The sequence below is a fragment of the Pongo pygmaeus genome, chromosome 19, assembly GCF_028885625.2.
Source record: "Pongo pygmaeus isolate AG05252 chromosome 19, NHGRI_mPonPyg2-v2.0_pri, whole genome shotgun sequence".
In the NCBI taxonomy this organism is placed as follows: domain Eukaryota; kingdom Metazoa; phylum Chordata; class Mammalia; order Primates; family Hominidae; genus Pongo; species Pongo pygmaeus.
In genome coordinates this window covers 18,087,672-18,105,794 of record NC_072392.2, presented here as the reverse complement: position 1 = coordinate 18,105,794, position 18,123 = coordinate 18,087,672, and the positions used below count along the sequence as shown (strand labels likewise).

General features: G+C 54.8%; 1 protein-coding gene across 2 annotated transcripts in view; it reads left to right on the top strand.

Annotated features, from left to right (window-relative positions):
• The window catches only part of MYO15A (myosin XVA), a 70,278-nt gene that overhangs the window by 14,398 nt on the left and 37,757 nt on the right, over positions 1–18,123 (top strand). Inside the window, exons 3-22 of one of the 2 annotated variants that reach the window (XM_054459178.2) lie at positions 1,287–1,369; positions 1,972–2,035; positions 3,025–3,134; positions 3,425–3,499; positions 3,709–3,799; positions 7,433–7,438; positions 7,860–7,963; positions 8,089–8,152; positions 9,075–9,188; positions 9,854–10,015; positions 12,346–12,459; positions 13,050–13,108; positions 13,196–13,319; positions 14,218–14,313; positions 14,748–14,879; positions 15,459–15,584; positions 16,183–16,260; positions 17,162–17,310; positions 17,432–17,477; positions 17,664–17,788. In XM_054459178.2, the coding sequence (XP_054315153.1) occupies positions 1,287–1,369; positions 1,972–2,035; positions 3,025–3,134; positions 3,425–3,499; positions 3,709–3,799; positions 7,433–7,438; positions 7,860–7,963; positions 8,089–8,152; positions 9,075–9,188; positions 9,854–10,015; positions 12,346–12,459; positions 13,050–13,108; positions 13,196–13,319; positions 14,218–14,313; positions 14,748–14,879; positions 15,459–15,584; positions 16,183–16,260; positions 17,162–17,310; positions 17,432–17,477; positions 17,664–17,788 (1,922 nt within the window). Of the gene's footprint in view, positions 1–1,286; positions 1,370–1,971; positions 2,036–3,024; positions 3,135–3,424; positions 3,500–3,708; positions 3,804–7,432; positions 7,439–7,854; positions 7,964–8,088; positions 8,153–9,074; positions 9,189–9,853; positions 10,016–12,345; positions 12,460–13,049; positions 13,109–13,195; positions 13,320–14,217; positions 14,314–14,747; positions 14,880–15,458; positions 15,585–16,182; positions 16,261–17,161; positions 17,311–17,431; positions 17,478–17,663; positions 17,789–18,123 lie in introns of both variants that reach the window. The other variant, XM_054459179.2, reaches the window with a different exon arrangement.

The window sequence follows — 18,123 nt, the reverse complement described above, 5'->3', positions numbered from 1 at the left end:
CTCTGCAGACCGTGCCTGGCGGAGCAGGCAGCCAGCCGGTCCCAACAATGGCAACTGGGGCAGCCTGGCTGCTGGGGGGGCCCTGGCCCCGGCGGCGGGTGCCCCGCGCTGTGTGGGCTGCAGCGTTGCGGGAGCGGGGCGCAGGGCGCCTAGGGGTGAGGGGCAAGGATGCCTGGGCCCTCCTCACCCTGGAATACGTGAGTGGCTGAATTATTCAGGGTCTGTGGCTGCTGGCAAGCACGTGGGCAGATGGGTGGGCCAGAGGCCAGGGCCGAAAGGGTGATACTCGCTGTGCCCTACTTAGCAGTCCAGTGACAGGCATGCAGGGCTCCCTCCTGGTGTCCTCTTTCCTTGCCTGCTCAGGGTGCAGCTGGGATTGGAAAGGCTGAGGATGTACACATGTGTGCTCCCAGTCATGTGGATCCTGCACAGGCCTGCATGCCTGAGCATGTGTGCAAGTGTTTACCACGGCCAAATGACGAAAGCTAGTGTATGAGGTCTGAGCAGATGTGGCATCCCTGGGGGTCAGGGTTGTTTGCCCACCCTCTGCCCATGTGCACAGACGTGTGCTCACAGAGGAGACCCTGCAGCCCAAAGGTGGCATCAGGATTTCCATTCGCTAGACCCCTAGGGTAGGGAGGGACCCAGCTGTGCGCCCAGATATATGTGCCAAGTGGACAGGTACAGCATGTGCCTGCACACTGTGTGCCTCCAGCCAGGCCCCACAGGCCTGCGTATGTGCCCACAGGCCTACAGGAACACCTGTGTGCCTGGGAGTTGTATGAGCTGTAAATGCCATTGAGTGTGGGTCCATATGCAGGTGTCCACACATTTTCCCCGGGATGAGCATGGGGGTGTGGTGCTAAGTAACAGTCTCCATCTCTGCCCTCCTAGAGGCCCCATGCACCAGGTCACAAGTGTCCTTTGAGTTGTCACACAAGCCAGCATGTGGGGTCTGCTGGTGCTGGAAGAGCTGCGGTTGGGAGGGAGCTGACCCGTGCACCCATGTACCTGCACATACCTTTGCTCACCCCCCAGGGCAGGACACTTGGGAGCTCATGGGAGCGCCTGCCTGGGCACTGAGGGCATGTGTGTGTCTCATGTGTGAGGGCCGCATACAGGTTCTGGGGGCCACAGCATTCTGTAATGAGGAGACCTGCAGGACCCACCTGGCCTTGGGGTTCCCTCTCCAACAATGGTAGCAGGCCCCAGGTATGACCAAGCCGGGGGCCAGTGGGGGAGGGGGGTGCCCTTCGACCTGCAGACACAGCCTCTCTCTCACACAGATGCACTCCATCCGCAACCTGCCATCCATGCGGTTCCGTGAGCAGCACAGGGAGGATGGTGTGGAGGACATGACGCAGCTGGAGTGAGTGGGCAGGGCCGGCGGGCTCAGCAAGGGGTCACCGTGGGGTCCCCCCCCCCCCAGTCAGAGCGGCTCCTCCTGCAGTTGCCTCTCACCTCCCAGGACATTTTCAGAGGCTCAGTCATGAAGTGTCACAAAGACTAAATGTGGTGTGCTTTGTGAGTTAGACGGACTTTGGTTCTAATCCTAGCCCCACCACTCACCAGCTGGCAGACGTTGCACAAATCGCTTTGTTTCTCTGCACCTCAGTTTCTCATCCACAAAATGGGAGTGGGATGGCTGTTGTGAGGATGCCAGCACATTGGAGGTACTCAAAACATGAGGACTGTGTTGGTCAGCATCATTATCTAATCACGGTGATTACATAAGAGTATCCCCCAAGCCCCCAATGAAGTAGGTACAATGATTATCATACCCATTGGACAAATGAAGAAACAGGCACAGAACGGGGAAGTAATTTGCCCAAGGTCTCCTAGCTGGTTGGAGTCAGAAATAGGACTTGAATTCAGGCCTATCTGATCAAGGCACTGCACTGAGTTGGGGAGGGAGACCCATACAAGAACCAGCCCTGGGGGCACTGACGGCTTCTCTCTGTGCCCTTCTAGAGACCTCCAGGAAACCACTGTGCTGTCCAACCTCAAGATGAGATTTGAACGGAACCTCATCTATGTAAGGCCTGGGGCTGGCCCTGCCCTGGACCTAGGTCAGGAAGGCAGCTGCCTCCTGGGGCCGGGTGGGACGCACAGATTTCTCTTGTGGGCCTGAGCCCCTGTGGCCTCTGCCTAGAATGCCAGAGCCTAGAACTAAAATCTGAAGTCTTAAAACACAGTCTTAGAATGGTGGATGCCAGAGGCCGAGCGCAGTGGCTCACGCTTGTAATCCCAGCACTTTGGGAGGCCGAGGCAGGCGGATCACAAGGTCAGGAGATCGAGACCATCCTGGCTAACATGGTGAAACCCCGTCTCTACTAAAAATACAAAAAAAAAAAAAAAAATTAGCCAGGTGTAGGTGGTGCACACCTGTAGTCCCAGCTACTTGGGAGGCTGAGGCAGGAGAATGGCATGAACCCCAGGAGGCAGAGCTTGCAGTGAGCGGAGATCGCGCCACTGCACTCTAGCCTGGGTGACAGATAGAACTTCCAGTCCTAGAATCCATAGACCTGGACCCCAGAGTGGGGACGGCCAGAGGGGTTGGAGGGGAGCCTCTGACCTGAGAATGACAGAACAGAGGGCCAGGGGCTCAGTGCCACTGTGGAAGACAAGGACACCCAGAAGGGCTCTGGCCACATCAGGATCCCCTGAGTTCCCCAACTCCTCACTCTAGGCAGTGGAGGTTTGCCCTCAGCAGGAGCCAAAAGTTCCTGGAGCTTGGGCCCAACCTTGAACAAATGAAGTAGGCAGGAGCCCACCCAGGATCGTGGCTGTGGGGTTTTGCTCACTCCAGACTCCTCTCAGCTCAGCCTGGTGCAGTGCCTGAGATTCCACTGTTAGAGCACATAGCCCAGCTAGCTGGCAGAGGGCTCTAGATGGGAATCCTGAGTCCAGGCAGCCAGATATCTGTCCGGATGGAAACAGGGAGCCAGGCTCCCAGCATGGGGGAGGGAGGGACATAGAGGTCTGCAAGGAGCCATGACACTGAGGCCACCATCTGCCCAGCAGACATACATTGGGAGCATTCTGGTGTCGGTGAACCCATACCAAATGTTTGGAATCTATGGGCCGGAGCAGGTGCAGCAGTACAACGGACGGGCCCTGGGAGAGAATCCCCCGTGAGTGTCTCTGGGGCGCTGCCCTGGGATCTCTTGGGCCCCTCTTTCCCCTGCTCTGGGAGCCTGAATCCCGGCTGCACCTCAGCCATGAGTCAGAGGTAATGGGGAAAGGCAGCCCACCTACTCAATCTGACAGTCTCTCCCCAGGCAGGGCCGCAGCTACAGGTTGGAGGCCACTGTGGTTCAGACCAGGATTGGCTGTTTGGCTGGATACGGATGCTCCCTGCCCAATCCCTGGGAGGTTTGGGAGCTTAGAGGCAGGGGCCAGCTCTAATGACCTGTCTCCCCAGGCACCTCTTTGCTATTGCAAATCTCGCCTTCGCCAAAATGCTCGATGCCAAACAGAACCAGTGCATAATCATCAGGTGAGTGGGCTGCCTTTATGTGGGGGATAAATGGGGGACCTTAGGTAGCAGGCCTGCATCTGGCCAGAACTGCTGTGGGACCTTGGAAGATTGCCTGGTACCTCTGGGTTGGCCCACCGTACATATCCTCTTGCTTCATGATGGGAGTCAGGGTGCCCCAGAAGAGGCAGTGAAAGGTTGGAGCTCACTCTGCCCCTTTGCTTGGTCAGTGGAGAGAGCGGCTCTGGCAAAACTGAGGCCACCAAGCTGATTCTGCGCTACCTGGCCGCCATGAACCAGAAACGGGATGTCATGCAGCAGGTGAGTCTACCTGTCTCCCCAGGACCCTAGGCTGAACACCCTTTGATAAGCACACCTCATGTACTCCCCAAGAGGCAAGGCTCCTTGGCCCACTAGGAAGATGAGGAGGCTGAGTTCCAGAAGGGGGCCTTGCCCAGGGCTGCTTTTTCTGCCACCCGTCCCAGGGGTGTGCCTGAGGGGTGAGAGTTCCTGCCTGCCTGTGTTTCCGTGGCAACTCCTGGTTCCAGCCCTCCGGGTCCAGTTCAGAGTGGAGACCACATAGGGAAGGGGAGTCCACATAGGGAAGGGGAGTCATCCCATCTCTCCTACCTGACCTCACCTTCCTGGTCATGGCCCTGGGGCCACCATATTCTCACACCCAGAAGCTATGCAGCCCCCAGCGGTCAAGAGGCAGGGCAGGCCTGAGTGTGGGTTAGGGGTGGGGTGGGGGAGGCAGTAGATGCCAGGCCAGAGTCTGAAGGATTGGAGCTTTGCTGACAAAGACAGTGCTAAGCCCTCTGAGCCTGAGAATGGTAGAACTGCATCCGTTCCCTCAGTAAAGATCTACTGAAGACCTACTGTGTGCCAGGCCCAGGCTGGGCACTGGGGAGGGGTAGCGGCAACTCAGGCAAATGTCCACACCCTCATGGGAACTTCATTCTAGTGGTGGAGGTGGGAAGAAAAAAATATACATATATGTATATATATATATATATATATATATATACACACTTATATAAGTAAATTATGTGTATGTGAAAGGGTAGGTGGTGAGTTGTGGAGGGAAAAAGTGAAGAGAAGGGTGGCGAGTGTTGGGGGTTGCAATCATAAGTGTGGTGGTCAGTGTAGGCTGTACCGAGAATGTCTGGGAATGTCTAGGGGAACAGTGAAGAGGCAGAGGGAGGAGCACCTGCACCTTGAGGTGCAAGCAGGTTGGGTCCAGGTACAGGTCAAAGCCAGCCAGCAACCTACAGAGAAGACAGACTGGGGTGTGAGAGGGAGAAGTGTCGGAGCGTGACCCCAGACATTCGGTCTGTGCCACAGGCAGCATGGAGGCAGGCTGGGCAGTGGAGTAGGAGCAGGTTTGTTGAGAAGAGGTGTCTGCTAGGCATCTACACAGAGATGGCAGGGAGGTGATGGATGTACCACCAGCCTGGAGCTCAGGAGAAGGTGGGGCTGGCCTGCCAGCTCAGACTCCAGAACCACAGAGCCAGACTTCCCCAACCCTGGGGCCCACAAAGGTTTGCACATGGCACAATGTCCTAGCCAGGGGCGAGCCCAGCAAGGTGATCCTGGGGGCATAGGTGGGGGCTGCTCAGGCTTTGCAGTCAGGTTTCAGCCTGGCCTGGCCCCCTCTGATGCCTGCCTTGGCCTGCCAGGCTCTCCCATCCTAGCCCAGGCCTCCTGATGACCAAACAGATCATCCCTTGCTCCAAGCAGTTTTCAAAACCATTCAGGTCAGACTCGTGGAATGACTAGGTAGGTAGGCAGGGAAAGAAGTAAGTGTACCTTGTGCACCTCCTGTGGCCAGGCACCGTGCTGGGTTCCTTCAGTTATCATCACACTGGAGCTTTACGGCAACTCTGGGAGGTAGGCACATTTGCATCCATTTATAGATGGGAACACTGAGGCCTAAGAAGGGAGCAGTGAGCTGGTGCAGGAGCTGAGATTTGCAGTCCATGGCAGAGAGCTGTCAGGGAGGACGAATGGAGCTGTGGATGTGGCTGAGTCTGGGAGTTTCTGTGTGCCAGGCACACAGAATGTGTGAGGATATGCCTGCCAGCTGTGATGACCATGGGGCTCCTTTCCTAGACATGGCTCTTCCCTCCTCAGATAATCAAACAGTCCAGTTCAGTTTTAGGCGTGGCTGGATCCAGAATCTTAAACAATGTCTCTTGTCTTGGCTCCACCCTCCCCCATGTATAGGCATCATCCTCAATCTGTCTCCCATTGGTCAGCAAGCTGGCACCATAATGATCAACCCTCCCAACATTTCAGAAATGAAACATTCAGAGCTCCGTCTCACTGGGCAAGTTTTGGTCATGTGTCCTCAGTGGAACCAATCACATAGCATGGGAATGCTCTGCCCTGACTGGCTGAGGCCTGGACCACAGGTTCCACCCCTCTGGTGTTCACCCACTCCATCCGCTGGCTTTATGCCCTGCTGTATGCTGGGCACCGGGAACAGAGAAGCAGCCAACCTGTCCTCAAGGGCTTCCCAGACTAAGGGATAGTACACAGGAAAGCCCAGGCAGACCTTGACTCATTGAGTAATCACAGGCCAGCCCCCATCCCTCTCTGGACCTCAGTTTACTCCTTTATGCAATGGGTGCAGTATTTCCTGGACTAAATGGGACAGATGGAGGGAACTGGCCCCATCCCCAAAATTACAGGTATTGTTTCTGTGGTGACTGGACCTCCTTCGCTTCTTCCCTAAAAGATTATCCTGAGGAAGTGCCTCAGCTGAAGAAAGTGCCACGTACACACTAGGCCCATGCTCATCACTCGAGTGGACTCTGGAGTCCCTGAGCATGTCATTTCACCTCTCTAAGCTTCAGTTTCCTAATCTGCAAAACAAGGGTGATGTTAGTACCTACCTCATGGGATTGTTAACAATGGCGTTTTCAGGGCAATGTGTCTGGCACACAGTAGGTGCTTATATAGGTGGGAGCTTGTGATCAGCCATGGTCACCCCTGGGCAGCTCTGCCCATAAGATGCTATTCCTTTTGTTTTTTGTTTTTGTTTTTGTTTTTGTTTTTAGACAGTCTCACTCTGTCACCAGGCTGGAGTGCAGTGGTGCGATCTTGGCTCACTGCAACCTCTGCCTCCCGGGTTCAAGCAGTTCTCCTGCCTCAGCCTCCCAAGTAGCTGGGACTACAGGCGCCTACCACCACACATGGCTAATTTTTTGTATTTTTAGTAGAGACAGGGTTTCACCATGTTGGTCAGGATAGTCTCCATCTCCGGGCCTCGTGATCTGCCCACCTCAGCCTCCCAAACTCCTGGAATTACAGGCGTGAGCCACCATGCCCAGCCGATGCTATTCCTTTTTCCATCCCTTTAGCAGATATTTTTGAGAGCCTACTAAGCACCAGGTCTGTGTAGATGCTGGGGACTCAGAGATGTGCAAACAGTAGATCCGTGCCTGTAGGATTTGACATTCTAGTGGGGAGACGACAATACCCAAGAAAATAGAGAGTTTGCCAATGGGGCTGAGGGCTACTGGAGAGAGAATTCTGGTGGCCTTCCTGTGAGAGGTGAGGCGGAGGGGGGCATGCAGGTGCGTGGGAGCAGTGGCTTCCAAGCGGAGGGAACAGGAGATGCCAGTGGTCAGAGGCAGGAGTGGGCCTGGGTGTCAGAGGACAGTGAGGAAGGCCAGGGAGGCTCCTCGGCTGGTGGTAGCCATGGGGGTGGGGAGAAGAGGACATCCCCAGAGCCGTTTGGAAGGCAGACTCAGCATATTTTCACACCTTGGAGACCCCATGGCAGTCCCCAAGCATGGACCCCTGGGGTCTCTGAGCCTCACAGGTTTTTACTAGTCCCTCCCTGGTCAGAGGCTCCTAGTCTCCTGGAGAGAGTGGTGATCAGTCCTGCTAGTGACTCCATTCTGTTCTTGTCTCTCTCTTTGTCCTCCCTCCTGGACGCTCTTGAAGATAAAGGTACTCAGTGTGTGTGTGTGTGTGTGTGTGTGTGTGTGTGTGTGTGTCCCCGGGAAAATGCATGTGGATGTGCCTGCTCCTGTGTGGGTGGAGGGACAGGCAGGAAAGGACATCCAAAGGCCTGTCCTGGGCGGGGCTGGGGCTTGTGGTCAGGGGCTGCTGTGGGGGGCCATGGAGGCTGGAAGGCTGGGAGAGGGGAAGCATGGGGCTTGCTGTGTGGGAGTTGGGCAGCATGGGGTGGGAACCACTGGGGGGCACTGGAGACACCACAGGATTCTCTAGGGAGCCCACCTCTGGTCATCCCTCATAAAGGGAGGTCCTTGGGAAGGCTCGTGTCTGGGTGTCCCCAGCTATGCCCCCCACCCAGGCCCCCAGAACAGTGCCTAGCCCCTCAATTCCCACATCTCCTTCTGGAGTCCAGATTCTGGAGGCAACACCCCTCTTGGAGTCCTTCGGTAATGCCAAAACCGTCAGGAACGACAACTCCAGCCGCTTTGGAAAGTTCATAGAAATCTTTCTGGAAGGGTAAGTTGGGACAGTGGAGGGCCTCCCAAAAGCCTTGTAGTGTCTTCCATGTCCCGCCACAGTCCCTCGGAGCCAACACCAGCCCTCCTACCCCCACTGAGAGCTGACTGTGCTCCCCACCCCAGGGGCGTGATCTCTGGTGCCATAACCTCCCAGTACCTGCTTGAGAAATCCAGGATCGTGTTTCAGGTGGGCCACCCCCTCCCAGGCCTCTGTGTTGGGCAGGGTGGGGGTGGGAGGTACAGATACTCAGAGCCTGGCCCCTGGTGGGGCTAGGTAGATGTCAGATTAATGAACGAATACATGCGTACATGTGTACATGTGAGCCCAGGACCTCCCCTCCCCGACCCTCCTCCAGCCACAGCGGCTCCTTCCTGCCCCACAGCACACAGGCACGCTCCTGCCAGGGCCTTTGCACCTTCTGTTCCTTCCCTCAGGAGCACTTATCTCTCAGGCACCTGCTTGGCCAAACCCCTCACCTCCTCCAAGTCTCCCCTACAATTTCACCCACTCAGGAAGCTCCCCATTTAAAAACGCAGCCCCTCTCCATCCCATCAGAACCCCCACCCCATCCACTGCTTTGTTTCTCTCCAGTGTACTTTTCCCTGTCTCACATATTTTATGTTTTAAGCAGTGATTTGCTGAGTGTCTGTCTCCCTAGCTAGCAGGTGGGCTCCATCAGGTCAGGGGCTTCTCTCTGCGTTGTTCCCCCACTATGTCCCAAGGGCCTAGGACAGGGCTTGGTGCACAGGAAGTGCTCAGCCATCAAGAAGCTCTGTGTGTGCACACGTGGGCTATGGACACACATGTATGCAGGTGTGTGTGGCCGGTACACATAAGAGAAGACGGGTCCCTTTTCTCTTATTTCTCCTAACCAAATAAAATCCCACCAGAACCCTCTCAAACTTCAGTCATACCAGGGAACCTCTGCTTCTGCCCTCACCCGCAGCTGGCACCAGGCTGGGAGCCTCACCCATCACAGAGGCATGTGTTCTCATCTGCAGCCCACTGTGTGCATGTGCATTTGTGGGCAGGCTTGGGCTTGTATGTGTGCCTGGGGGTCACCTAGGTAGGTGGCTCCCTCCTCTGTGCCCACCTACCCACTCTACAGGCCAAAAACGAGAGGAATTACCACATCTTCTACGAGTTGCTGGCCGGGTTGCCTGCCCAGCTCCGGCAGGCTTTTAGCCTGCAAGAGGCTGAGACCTACTACTATCTGAACCAGGTGAGTGCCAGCAGGCATCTGAAGGCCCCTGGCCCTGGTCCTCCCACCCCGACACCCCTGGCTGGGCCTTGGGAGCCAAGTTGTGAGTGATGGAGTGTGAAGGTGATGGAGATTTGGGGAGGGTGAGTTTGGATTTAAGACATCTCATAGCAGTGAGGGGGACCAGGAGTCTTCTGGGTCCAAAGTGGAAGCAGGAAAGGCCTACCTGACTTCATTTCTCTGGAACCTGGAACAGAACCAACCAGTCTAGAGTTTCTACACTTCCTCTCTCTGTGCCTCAGTTTCCTCACCTGTAAAATGGGGACAACATAGCACCACTTTGCAGGGATGTAGTGAAGCTTAGATGAGGAAATGCATGTAAAGAGCTTAGCACAGGGCCTGGCATGCAGTACTGCTCAGTAAACACTTACTACTCTTTTCATTACTATCACTGGGCAGCTGCAAATGTCAACAGGTGACAACCACCGCCACACATTGCACTTAGAATCTATGAACTCCGTCCTCAGCCCTGCTCAGAGCCTCCGTGCCCATGAGAGTGGAATGAGAGTGGAATGAGAGCTTGAGTGACCAGCTCAGGCCACACTGCTGGTCAGGGCAGAGCAGGACCAGGAGGGCTCCCCAGCCCCACCCAAGCTCCCTGACCCTCAGCCTCTGCCCTCATGCAGGGTGGGAACTGTGAGATAGCAGGAAAGAGCGATGCAGATGACTTTCGCCGGCTCCTGGCTGCCATGGAGGTGCTGGGCTTCAGCAGTGAGGACCAGGACAGCATCTTCCGCATTCTGGCCTCCATCCTGCACCTGGGCAACGTCTACTTTGAGAAGTATGAGGTGGGGGGACGCCACAGCCTGCCATGGGGCCCGCACCCTCTGGACTTGGCCGTCTTTTCCAAGGCCTTCTCGGTTTCCCTTTCAGATTACACTATGCACACATCACTTGTTCCTGTTTTTTTCTTTTTTCCTTTGGGATTGATCATCTTTTTCCTCCTTATATATATTAAGGAAATCAGCCCTTTGTGTCTGATGTGAATTGCAAATATATATTCCAGTTTGTCATTTATGTTTTAACTTTGTTTACAATGTTTTTTGGTGGGTTTTTATTGGTGGGGAGGGGGTCTCACTCTGTCGCCCAGGCTGGAGTGCAATGGTGCAGTCTTGGCTCACTCTTGTTGGCTCACTGCAACCACGGCCTCCCAGGCTCAAGCGATTCTCCTGCCTCAGCCTCCCGACTAGCTGGGATTACAGGCACACACCACTACCGCCCCACTAATTTTTGTATTTTTAGTAGAGAGGCGGTTTCACCATGTTGGCCAGGCTGGTCTTGAACTCCTGACCTCAAATGATCCACCGGCCTCGGCCTCCCAAAATGCTGGGATTATAGGCGTGAGCCACCGCGCCCAGACCTTTGGTGTTTATTTTATTTTATTTTATTTATTTTTATTTATTTATTTTTTTCTTTGAGATGGAGTCTCGCCCTGTCGCCAGGCTGGAGTGCAGTGGCGCAATCTCGACTCATTGCAACCTCTGCCTCCCAGGTTCAAGTGATTTCCCTGCCTCAACCTCCGGAGTAGCTGGGACTACAGGTGTGTGCCACCACACCCAGCTAATTTTTGTATTTTTAGTAAAGATGGGGTTTCACCATGTTGGCCAGGATGGTCTTGCTCTCTTGACCTCGTGATCAGCCCGCCTCGGCCTCCCAAAGTGCTGGGATTACAGCCGTGAGCCACCGTGCCCAGCCTGTTGGGTTTTTTATGCAAATTGTTTTAAAATTATTTTTAGATAGTTCATTTATCAATCTTTTCTAGTAATATTTAAATTTTACATTTGAAATTTTAAACTTTTTTTTCATTTTTGGAGAAACTTCCTAAAATTGTAACAGCCTTCTTCCATAACTTTTTCTAAGACCTTTTATGGATTTTGTGAGTTTTAAAAAACATTTAAATCTTTGATCCATCCAAATTTATCCTAGTAAGGTGTGACGTAGGAATCCAACTTTTTTCCCAGATGGTTACTCAATGGTCCTAATCTCTTGATTTGAAAAATACATCTTTATTAGCTGGGTATGGTGGCTCATGCCTATAATCCCAACATTTTGGGAGGGCAAGGCAGGTGGATTGCTCGAGCCCAGGAGCTTGAGACCAGCCTAGGCAACATAGCAAGACCTCATCTCTACAAAAAAAATTATTTTTAAAAAAGAAAGAAAAATACATCTTTGTCATGTGCTAAGTTTATATATACATTTATATCTAATTCCAGACGTCCTATTGTGTTTTGTTAATCTATTTATGTACTGTGTCTATGACTACACTGGTTTCTTTCTTTTAATCGGCTTCTTTTTTCTTTTTATTTTTTGAGACAGGGTCTCACTCTGTGGCCCAGGCTGGAGTACAGTGGCACTATCATAGCTCACTGCAGCCTCAACCTCCTAGGCCCAAGCAATCCTCCTGCCTCAGCCTCCTGAGTAGCTAGGACTACAGGTCTAGGCCCCATGCCCAGCACATTTTTTAGACAGGGTCTCACTATGTTGCCAGGCTGGTCTTGAACCCCCTGCCTCATTCGATCCTCCCACCTCAGCCTCCCAAAGTGCTGGGATTATAGACATGAGCCACTGTGCCCAGCCTGTTTCTGTTTTTTATTTTCTTGAGACGGAGTTTCACTCTTGTTGCCCAGGCTGGAGTGTAATGGCGCGATCTCACTACAACCTCCGCCTCCTGGGTTCAAACGATTCTCCTGCCTCAGCCTCCCGAGTAGCTGGGATTACAGGCACCCGCCACCAAACGTGGCTATTTTTTTTTTTTTTAAGTTTTTTGAGACGGAGTTTCGCTCTTATTGCCCAGGCTGGAGTGCAATGGCGCGGTTTCGGCTCGCCACAACCTCCACCTGCCGGGTTCAAGCAATTCTCCTGCCTCAGCTTCCTGAGTAGCTGGGATTACAGGCATGTGCCACCATGCCTGGCTAATTTTGTATTTTTAGTAGAGACAGGGTTTCTCCATGTTGGTCGGGTTGGTCTCGAACTCCTGGCCTCAGGTGATCCACCCGCCTCAGCCTCCCAAAGTGCTGGGATTACTGGTGTGAGCCACAGTGCCCGGCCCTGTTTTTCATATGAACTTTAAATTTAGCTTATCTAGTTCAAAGCACATTCCTGTTGGTATTTTGCATAGACGGATGCACAGGAGGTGGCCTCAGTGGTGAGTGCCCGGGAGATCCAGGCCGTGGCAGAGCTGCTGCAGATCTCCCCTGAGGGCCTACAGAAGGCCATCACCTTCAAAGTGACCGTGAGTCTGTGGGCATCTGGCCTTCAAACAAAGCTTTCTACCAGGGCCTGGACAGAGCTGCCTTGTGCCGATCCTTTGTGGGCAGCCTCTCTCTCTCTCCTGCTCTCTCTGTCCCTGGGTCAGGCATGGAGGGGAGTAATTTCAGACCCCAAAGACATTTCAGATTCCAGTCTCAGACTGTTGCATAGGCTGTTTCCTCTACCTGGAATGCTCTTCCTCTTTTCACACCTAGTCATCCTTTAAGACCCTATCCAGGTATCCCCTCCTCTAAGAAGCCTTCCCTAATCTTTGGCCGGGTCAGTGCCTCCTCTGGTCTTTCACAGTCCTAGGCCCATTCTCCCTTCCAGGGTTGATCTCATTGTATCTGCTGATGCCTCTGTCTCCCCCATTAGACCTGCAGTCCCCACCACTACCAGCATTGCCAGGCAGAGTCGGGGTGGGGGCAGGGGTGGTCCTGCCTAGTCTCTGTGTGCACAGTCACAACATCCCTCCAGCCTCCCTTCCCCATGATCCCACTCCCTCAGTCCCCTGGGGGCTTTCTGGCGGCAGTGGCCAGCCTGATGTCACTCAAGGGCTGTGCCCCTCCCTAGGAGACAATGCGAGAGAAGATCTTCACGCCCCTAACTGTGGAGAGCGCTGTGGATGCCAGGTGAGGCCGCGCCCTCCCCTGCCTGAGCCCCGAGACCCAGCACCCCACCACGGTGCCCTGCTCACACCAGCACCACCTCTGCTTCAGGGACGCCATCGCCAAGGTCTTGTATGCACTGCTGTTCAGCTGGCTCATCACCAGGGTCAACGCGCTGGTGTCCCCGAGGCAGGACACACTGTCCATCGCCATCCTGGACATCTATGGTTTCGAGGTGGGGCCGTGTAGGAGGCTGAGGGGCGGGGGACATAGGCAAGGTCTCGCCTCCCTCAGGCGTCTCGGGCTGCCCTTCCCATCCCTTGCTGTGCCTGCAGCAGGTGCCATCCTCCTTTCATGGACCCCTCCCTGTCACCATCTCCCTTGTCTCCTTCCATTTTCTTTACTCACCACAAGTACTCCCAAGGCCTCTGGGCCAGGCCCTGTGCTGGGCAGTACCAGCTGCCCAGAAAGGACCAGCCAGGGCCCTGCCCTTGGGGAGCTTCCAGGTGAGGCTGGGTGGGGAAGCCTTCCTGGATGAGGATGAGACGCTCCTGAGACCCAGCAAAGGCACTGTAGGTGCAGGGAACAGAGTATGCAAAGGCTGGGAGGGGTGGTGGGTCATGAGGTCTGGGACTGGACTTCGTGTGTGTGGGGGTGACTGTTGTGCCAGTGCACAACAAAGGAAATGGCGAGGGACAGGGCAAGATCACCATGCAGCCATCACAGGCACTCACGTGGCACCTGTTATGTGCCAGGTGCTGTTCAAAGCACTTTGTTAATTCACTTCATCCTTACAGCAACCCTGTGAGGCAGGTACTGTCAGTATCCTCATTTTACAGATGGGGAAACTGAGGCATGGGGCTGTTATTCAAGGTTATTGTAGCTAGAAAGTGACAGAGCCAGAATTTGAACCCAGGCAGAAGGCCCCAGAGCCTTGGCCTTCAGCTACTGCCTGTGCTGTCAGGACAGAGCCTGTCAGATTCTTTCCTGGGTGCAGCAGGAGCTGTGGAGGGTTGTGAGCTGAGGGTCTGTGGCTGAGCTCCAGCTTTTTGAAGTTGCCACCAGGGAATGTAGGGGTAAACAGGCTGGTGGCCAAGGAAGGACCAGTCCCAGCCCCCCCATCCACCTGGCAGGACCTGAGCTTCAACAGCTTTGAGCAGCTGTGTATTAACTACGCAAACGAGAACCTTCAGTACCTTTTCAACAAGATCGTCTTCCAGGAGGAGCAGGTGTGTGGGCCCCATTAATACTCCTGTCCCTATCTTGACTGGCCAGTGGACCTCCTTGGAGACAGAAGAGGATATACTGGTTGTTTAAGGGCAATTCTGACATCAGTAGACAGTGGAGGGAAAGGCATTCTAAGCTGGGGACCAGCACATGGGAAGGCCTCTGTTCTGGAGGGAAAGGTGCTGAGGTGCTGTGATCAGAGAGGAGTCCCCTTGGGGGGGTCCTTCTTCTCCTCCACTGGGCAGTCCCAGGCAGAGGGAGCAGCAGGACCCTGATTTGGCTCATGCTGCCTTATTAGGGGGTGAGCTCCCTGTTCTGGGAGGTATGCAAGCAGAGGTGCTGCTGGCCAGGCTCCTTCAGATTCAACCTGGGAGGGAGGGTGGGTGGGCCCTGGACAGGGATGGGAGGTTGAGTTCCTGCTGCCCACTGCCTGCAGGAGGAGTACATCCGTGAGCAGATCGACTGGCAGGAGATCACCTTTGCTGACAACCAGCCCTGCATCAACCTCATCTCACTGAAGCCTTATGGCATCCTGCGGATCCTCGACGACCAGTGTTGCTTTCCCCAGGTGAGCCGCAGGCAATGTGTGAGCCTAGTCAGGTCACAGATCTCTCAGCCTCGTGTCCTCATCCCACCCTGACTCCTTCATTCCTCTCTGCTCTGGCCTGAGGCGGGCAGTGGGGGGTTGGGACACCCGACCTACTATTCACAACCTGGGGTGATTGAGGCCAGATGGGCAGCTGTGGGTGTTCAGAAGAGAGGCTACACCAGTCTGGAAAGCCACAGAAGGTTTCCTAGAGTAGGTAACCTTGGGATTGGGCCTCAAATCCTGATTGCAAAACACAAGGGTGGAATGGCAGTGAGATTAATAGAGTGCAACTTGGCCTGGAGGGGAGGCAGTTGGCCTGGAGGGGAGGCAGTTAGGAACTCACCCAGCTACACCTATCTTCAAGGGACCATTTAGGCCTCCAGTGCCTAGCTAAGACACTCGCCTTCTGACCCAGGGAGATGGGCAGCCATGGGAAGCTGTGAGTTGTTTCTCTCTGGTGCTCAATTGGGAGCAGTCAGGGATAGTGAGGTTGCCACCAGGCCAGGAACAGGGTGTCCAGGCCTCCTGCCCACCCACTGATCCCTAAATTGCCCCCAGGCTACAGACCACACCTTCCTACAGAAGTGCCACTACCATCATGGCGCCAACCCGCTCTATTCCAAACCCAAGATGCCGCTGCCTGAGTTCACCATCAAGCACTATGCAGGCAAGGTCACCTACCAGGTGAGCCCCAGGACAGTCGGCCTGGCCGCTGGTGCTGCAGTGCTGCTAGCTGTTGGAGACACAGAAGCACAACACTGGCCCCAGACATTCACAGCCAGATCCAATTCTGGCCCTGCTGTGCCCCAGCTCTGTGACCTTGAGCAAATTGCTTAGCCAGTCTGAGACTCAGTTCTCTCACTTGGGAAATGGGGATAATAATAGTGCCCAACTCATGGGGTGGGTGTGAAAAATGTAGGGTGGGTTTGATAAAGAGTAGCTCATCAATAGTGACATCACTGTGGTCACCCTCATCACTATTATCTGAGGCACATTCCTGCCCTGGAAGTGTCTGAGGCTAGGATTCCATGCCTCTGTCCCCATCCGGGCCTTACTTTTCTCATCCGTAGAATGGGTACAGGACAATGTCCTTCACTGAGGGTGAGGCCAAGACCCAGGTTGGTCATGAGAAGCCATGGCGAATGCTCCCCTTCCCCAGGAGTAGGGGGAATGGTGGGGGCTGGAGGGGTGAGGACCACAGAAGTGAGGAGGATCCAGTCCCTCCTAGGATAGACAGAGAGACAGAGGCCAGGATTGCCCAGGCCATTGTTCCCCTTTTCAGGTGCACAAGTTCCTGGACAAGAACCACGACCAAGTGCGCCAGGATGTGCTGGACCTGTTTGTACGGAGCCGGACACGGGTGAGCCTCGCCTCCCACCGCTCTGGCCCTGCCCCCAGGCATGTCCCCACCCCCACACCCAGCCCGCCTTCAGGCCTGGGACCGTGTTGCCACGTCCTGGCTCTGCTTAGCTTTGGCCAGACAAAGACAAGGGTGGCCTGGACACCCTGTTCCTGGCCTGTTCCCACCTAGCTTGGCTCCGCCCTAAACCTAGCACCTCATCCTGATCCTGCCCTCTGGCTCCCCACAGCCCCAGTGGCTAGATCCTGGCTCCACTCCCAATTCTAACCCTGTACCCCACCAGCTGCGGCCTTGCCCTGTACTTACCCCACTCTGGGCCCCACCCCATTCCCTGGCCCATTCTTTCCTGGCTTCTTGCCAGACCTGTTCCCCCAATCCCACCTCCTGGTGTTCTCAGTTTCTCCCACCCCACCCATAAGGCCCCAGGGGAGAGCTTGGGGGACCAACTTTGGGCTCCTTGAAGGCTTGGGGGGGCCCTGCATCCCAGCTACACTACGGCCAGCAGATGGCCCTATGACAGAGCACAGGCCTGGTAACATCACCTCCCCTATCTGGCCCTCCGCTTCCTCCTGTCAACTGGGCAACCTCCTCATGAGGTCATAGCCAGAGTTCACAACCATGTATCTAACAGGCCACCTTGGGGCCAGGCACACAGTCAGTAACCGTGTGTTCCTTAGACTGAAGGGGAAAAAGCCAGTTATGGGATGGATCCCTTGGAAGGTGCTGAGCCCCACCTGTTTTGAGAAGCATGCAAGCCAGGACGACAGAGGCCTTGCAGAGAGAACAGGGGTCCAGTTAGTCTTCAGATCCCCGTGGTCCGGAGATTTACTCCTGCTCTCTGTTCCTCCTCATTTCGGTCTCCCGGCCCCTGCCTGTTTTCCCTGCCCTGACCCCTGCCCAGGTGGTGGCACACCTCTTCTCCAGCCATGCCCCACAGGCTGCCCCTCAGCGCCTGGGCAAGAGCAGCTCCGTCACTCGGCTCTACAAGGCGCACACCGTGGCCGCCAAATTCCAGCAGTCACTCCTGGATCTGGTGGAAAAGATGGAGAGGTGGGGTGGAGGGCAGGTGGGCGGAGCACCCAGCCTCATCCTTAACCCACCTTATGACCCTCAGAGGTTGAGCGCCTTCTTTTTCTGAGGCCTCATGCTGTCCTCTTCCTGCCACTGCCAGGTGTAACCCCTTGTTCATGCGTTGCCTGAAGCCCAACCACAAGAAGGTGAGTGAGAGCTGAGGCCTCTGAGAGAGCCAAATCCTCCTGCCCATGCTGTGTGACCTTGGGCAAGTGGCTTGGCCTCTCAGGACCTGTGTCTGCCCAGCCTAGCACTGGGACTATTCACCATGATAGTGCCCTTTGCACATGGCTGAGCCAATGTGCAGACTCCCTCTCTGGGCATCCCTACAGGAGCCAGGTCTCTTTGAGCCAGATGTGGTAATGGCACAATTACGCTATTCAGGGGTGCTGGAGACGGTGAGGATCCGCAAGGAGGGATTTCCAGTGCGCCTGCCTTTCCAGGGGTTCATTGACAGGTATCTTGGTTGCGGTAGTTCCTGAGCTCTACAGATCCCTGCCCAACTCCCCATGGCCCCAGGAATACGCAACCCAGACAGTACAGGGCTTGCCATGCACAGTTGCTCAGGTTGTACACTTCACACGGCTGCCACATGCTAGCTGTTAATGTGGTAGATACATTTATTGTTTTGCCTTTTTTTGTAGTTATATGTTGTATGACATATAATATGTATAATCAACGCTCCGTGTTGATTAGAATGGTTTTAGTAGTTATAATGACAAGTTTCCAGCAGGTGGCAGTCAAGTGTCCTGTTCTACTGAAATCATCTATTATAACAATTGTCTGACATCC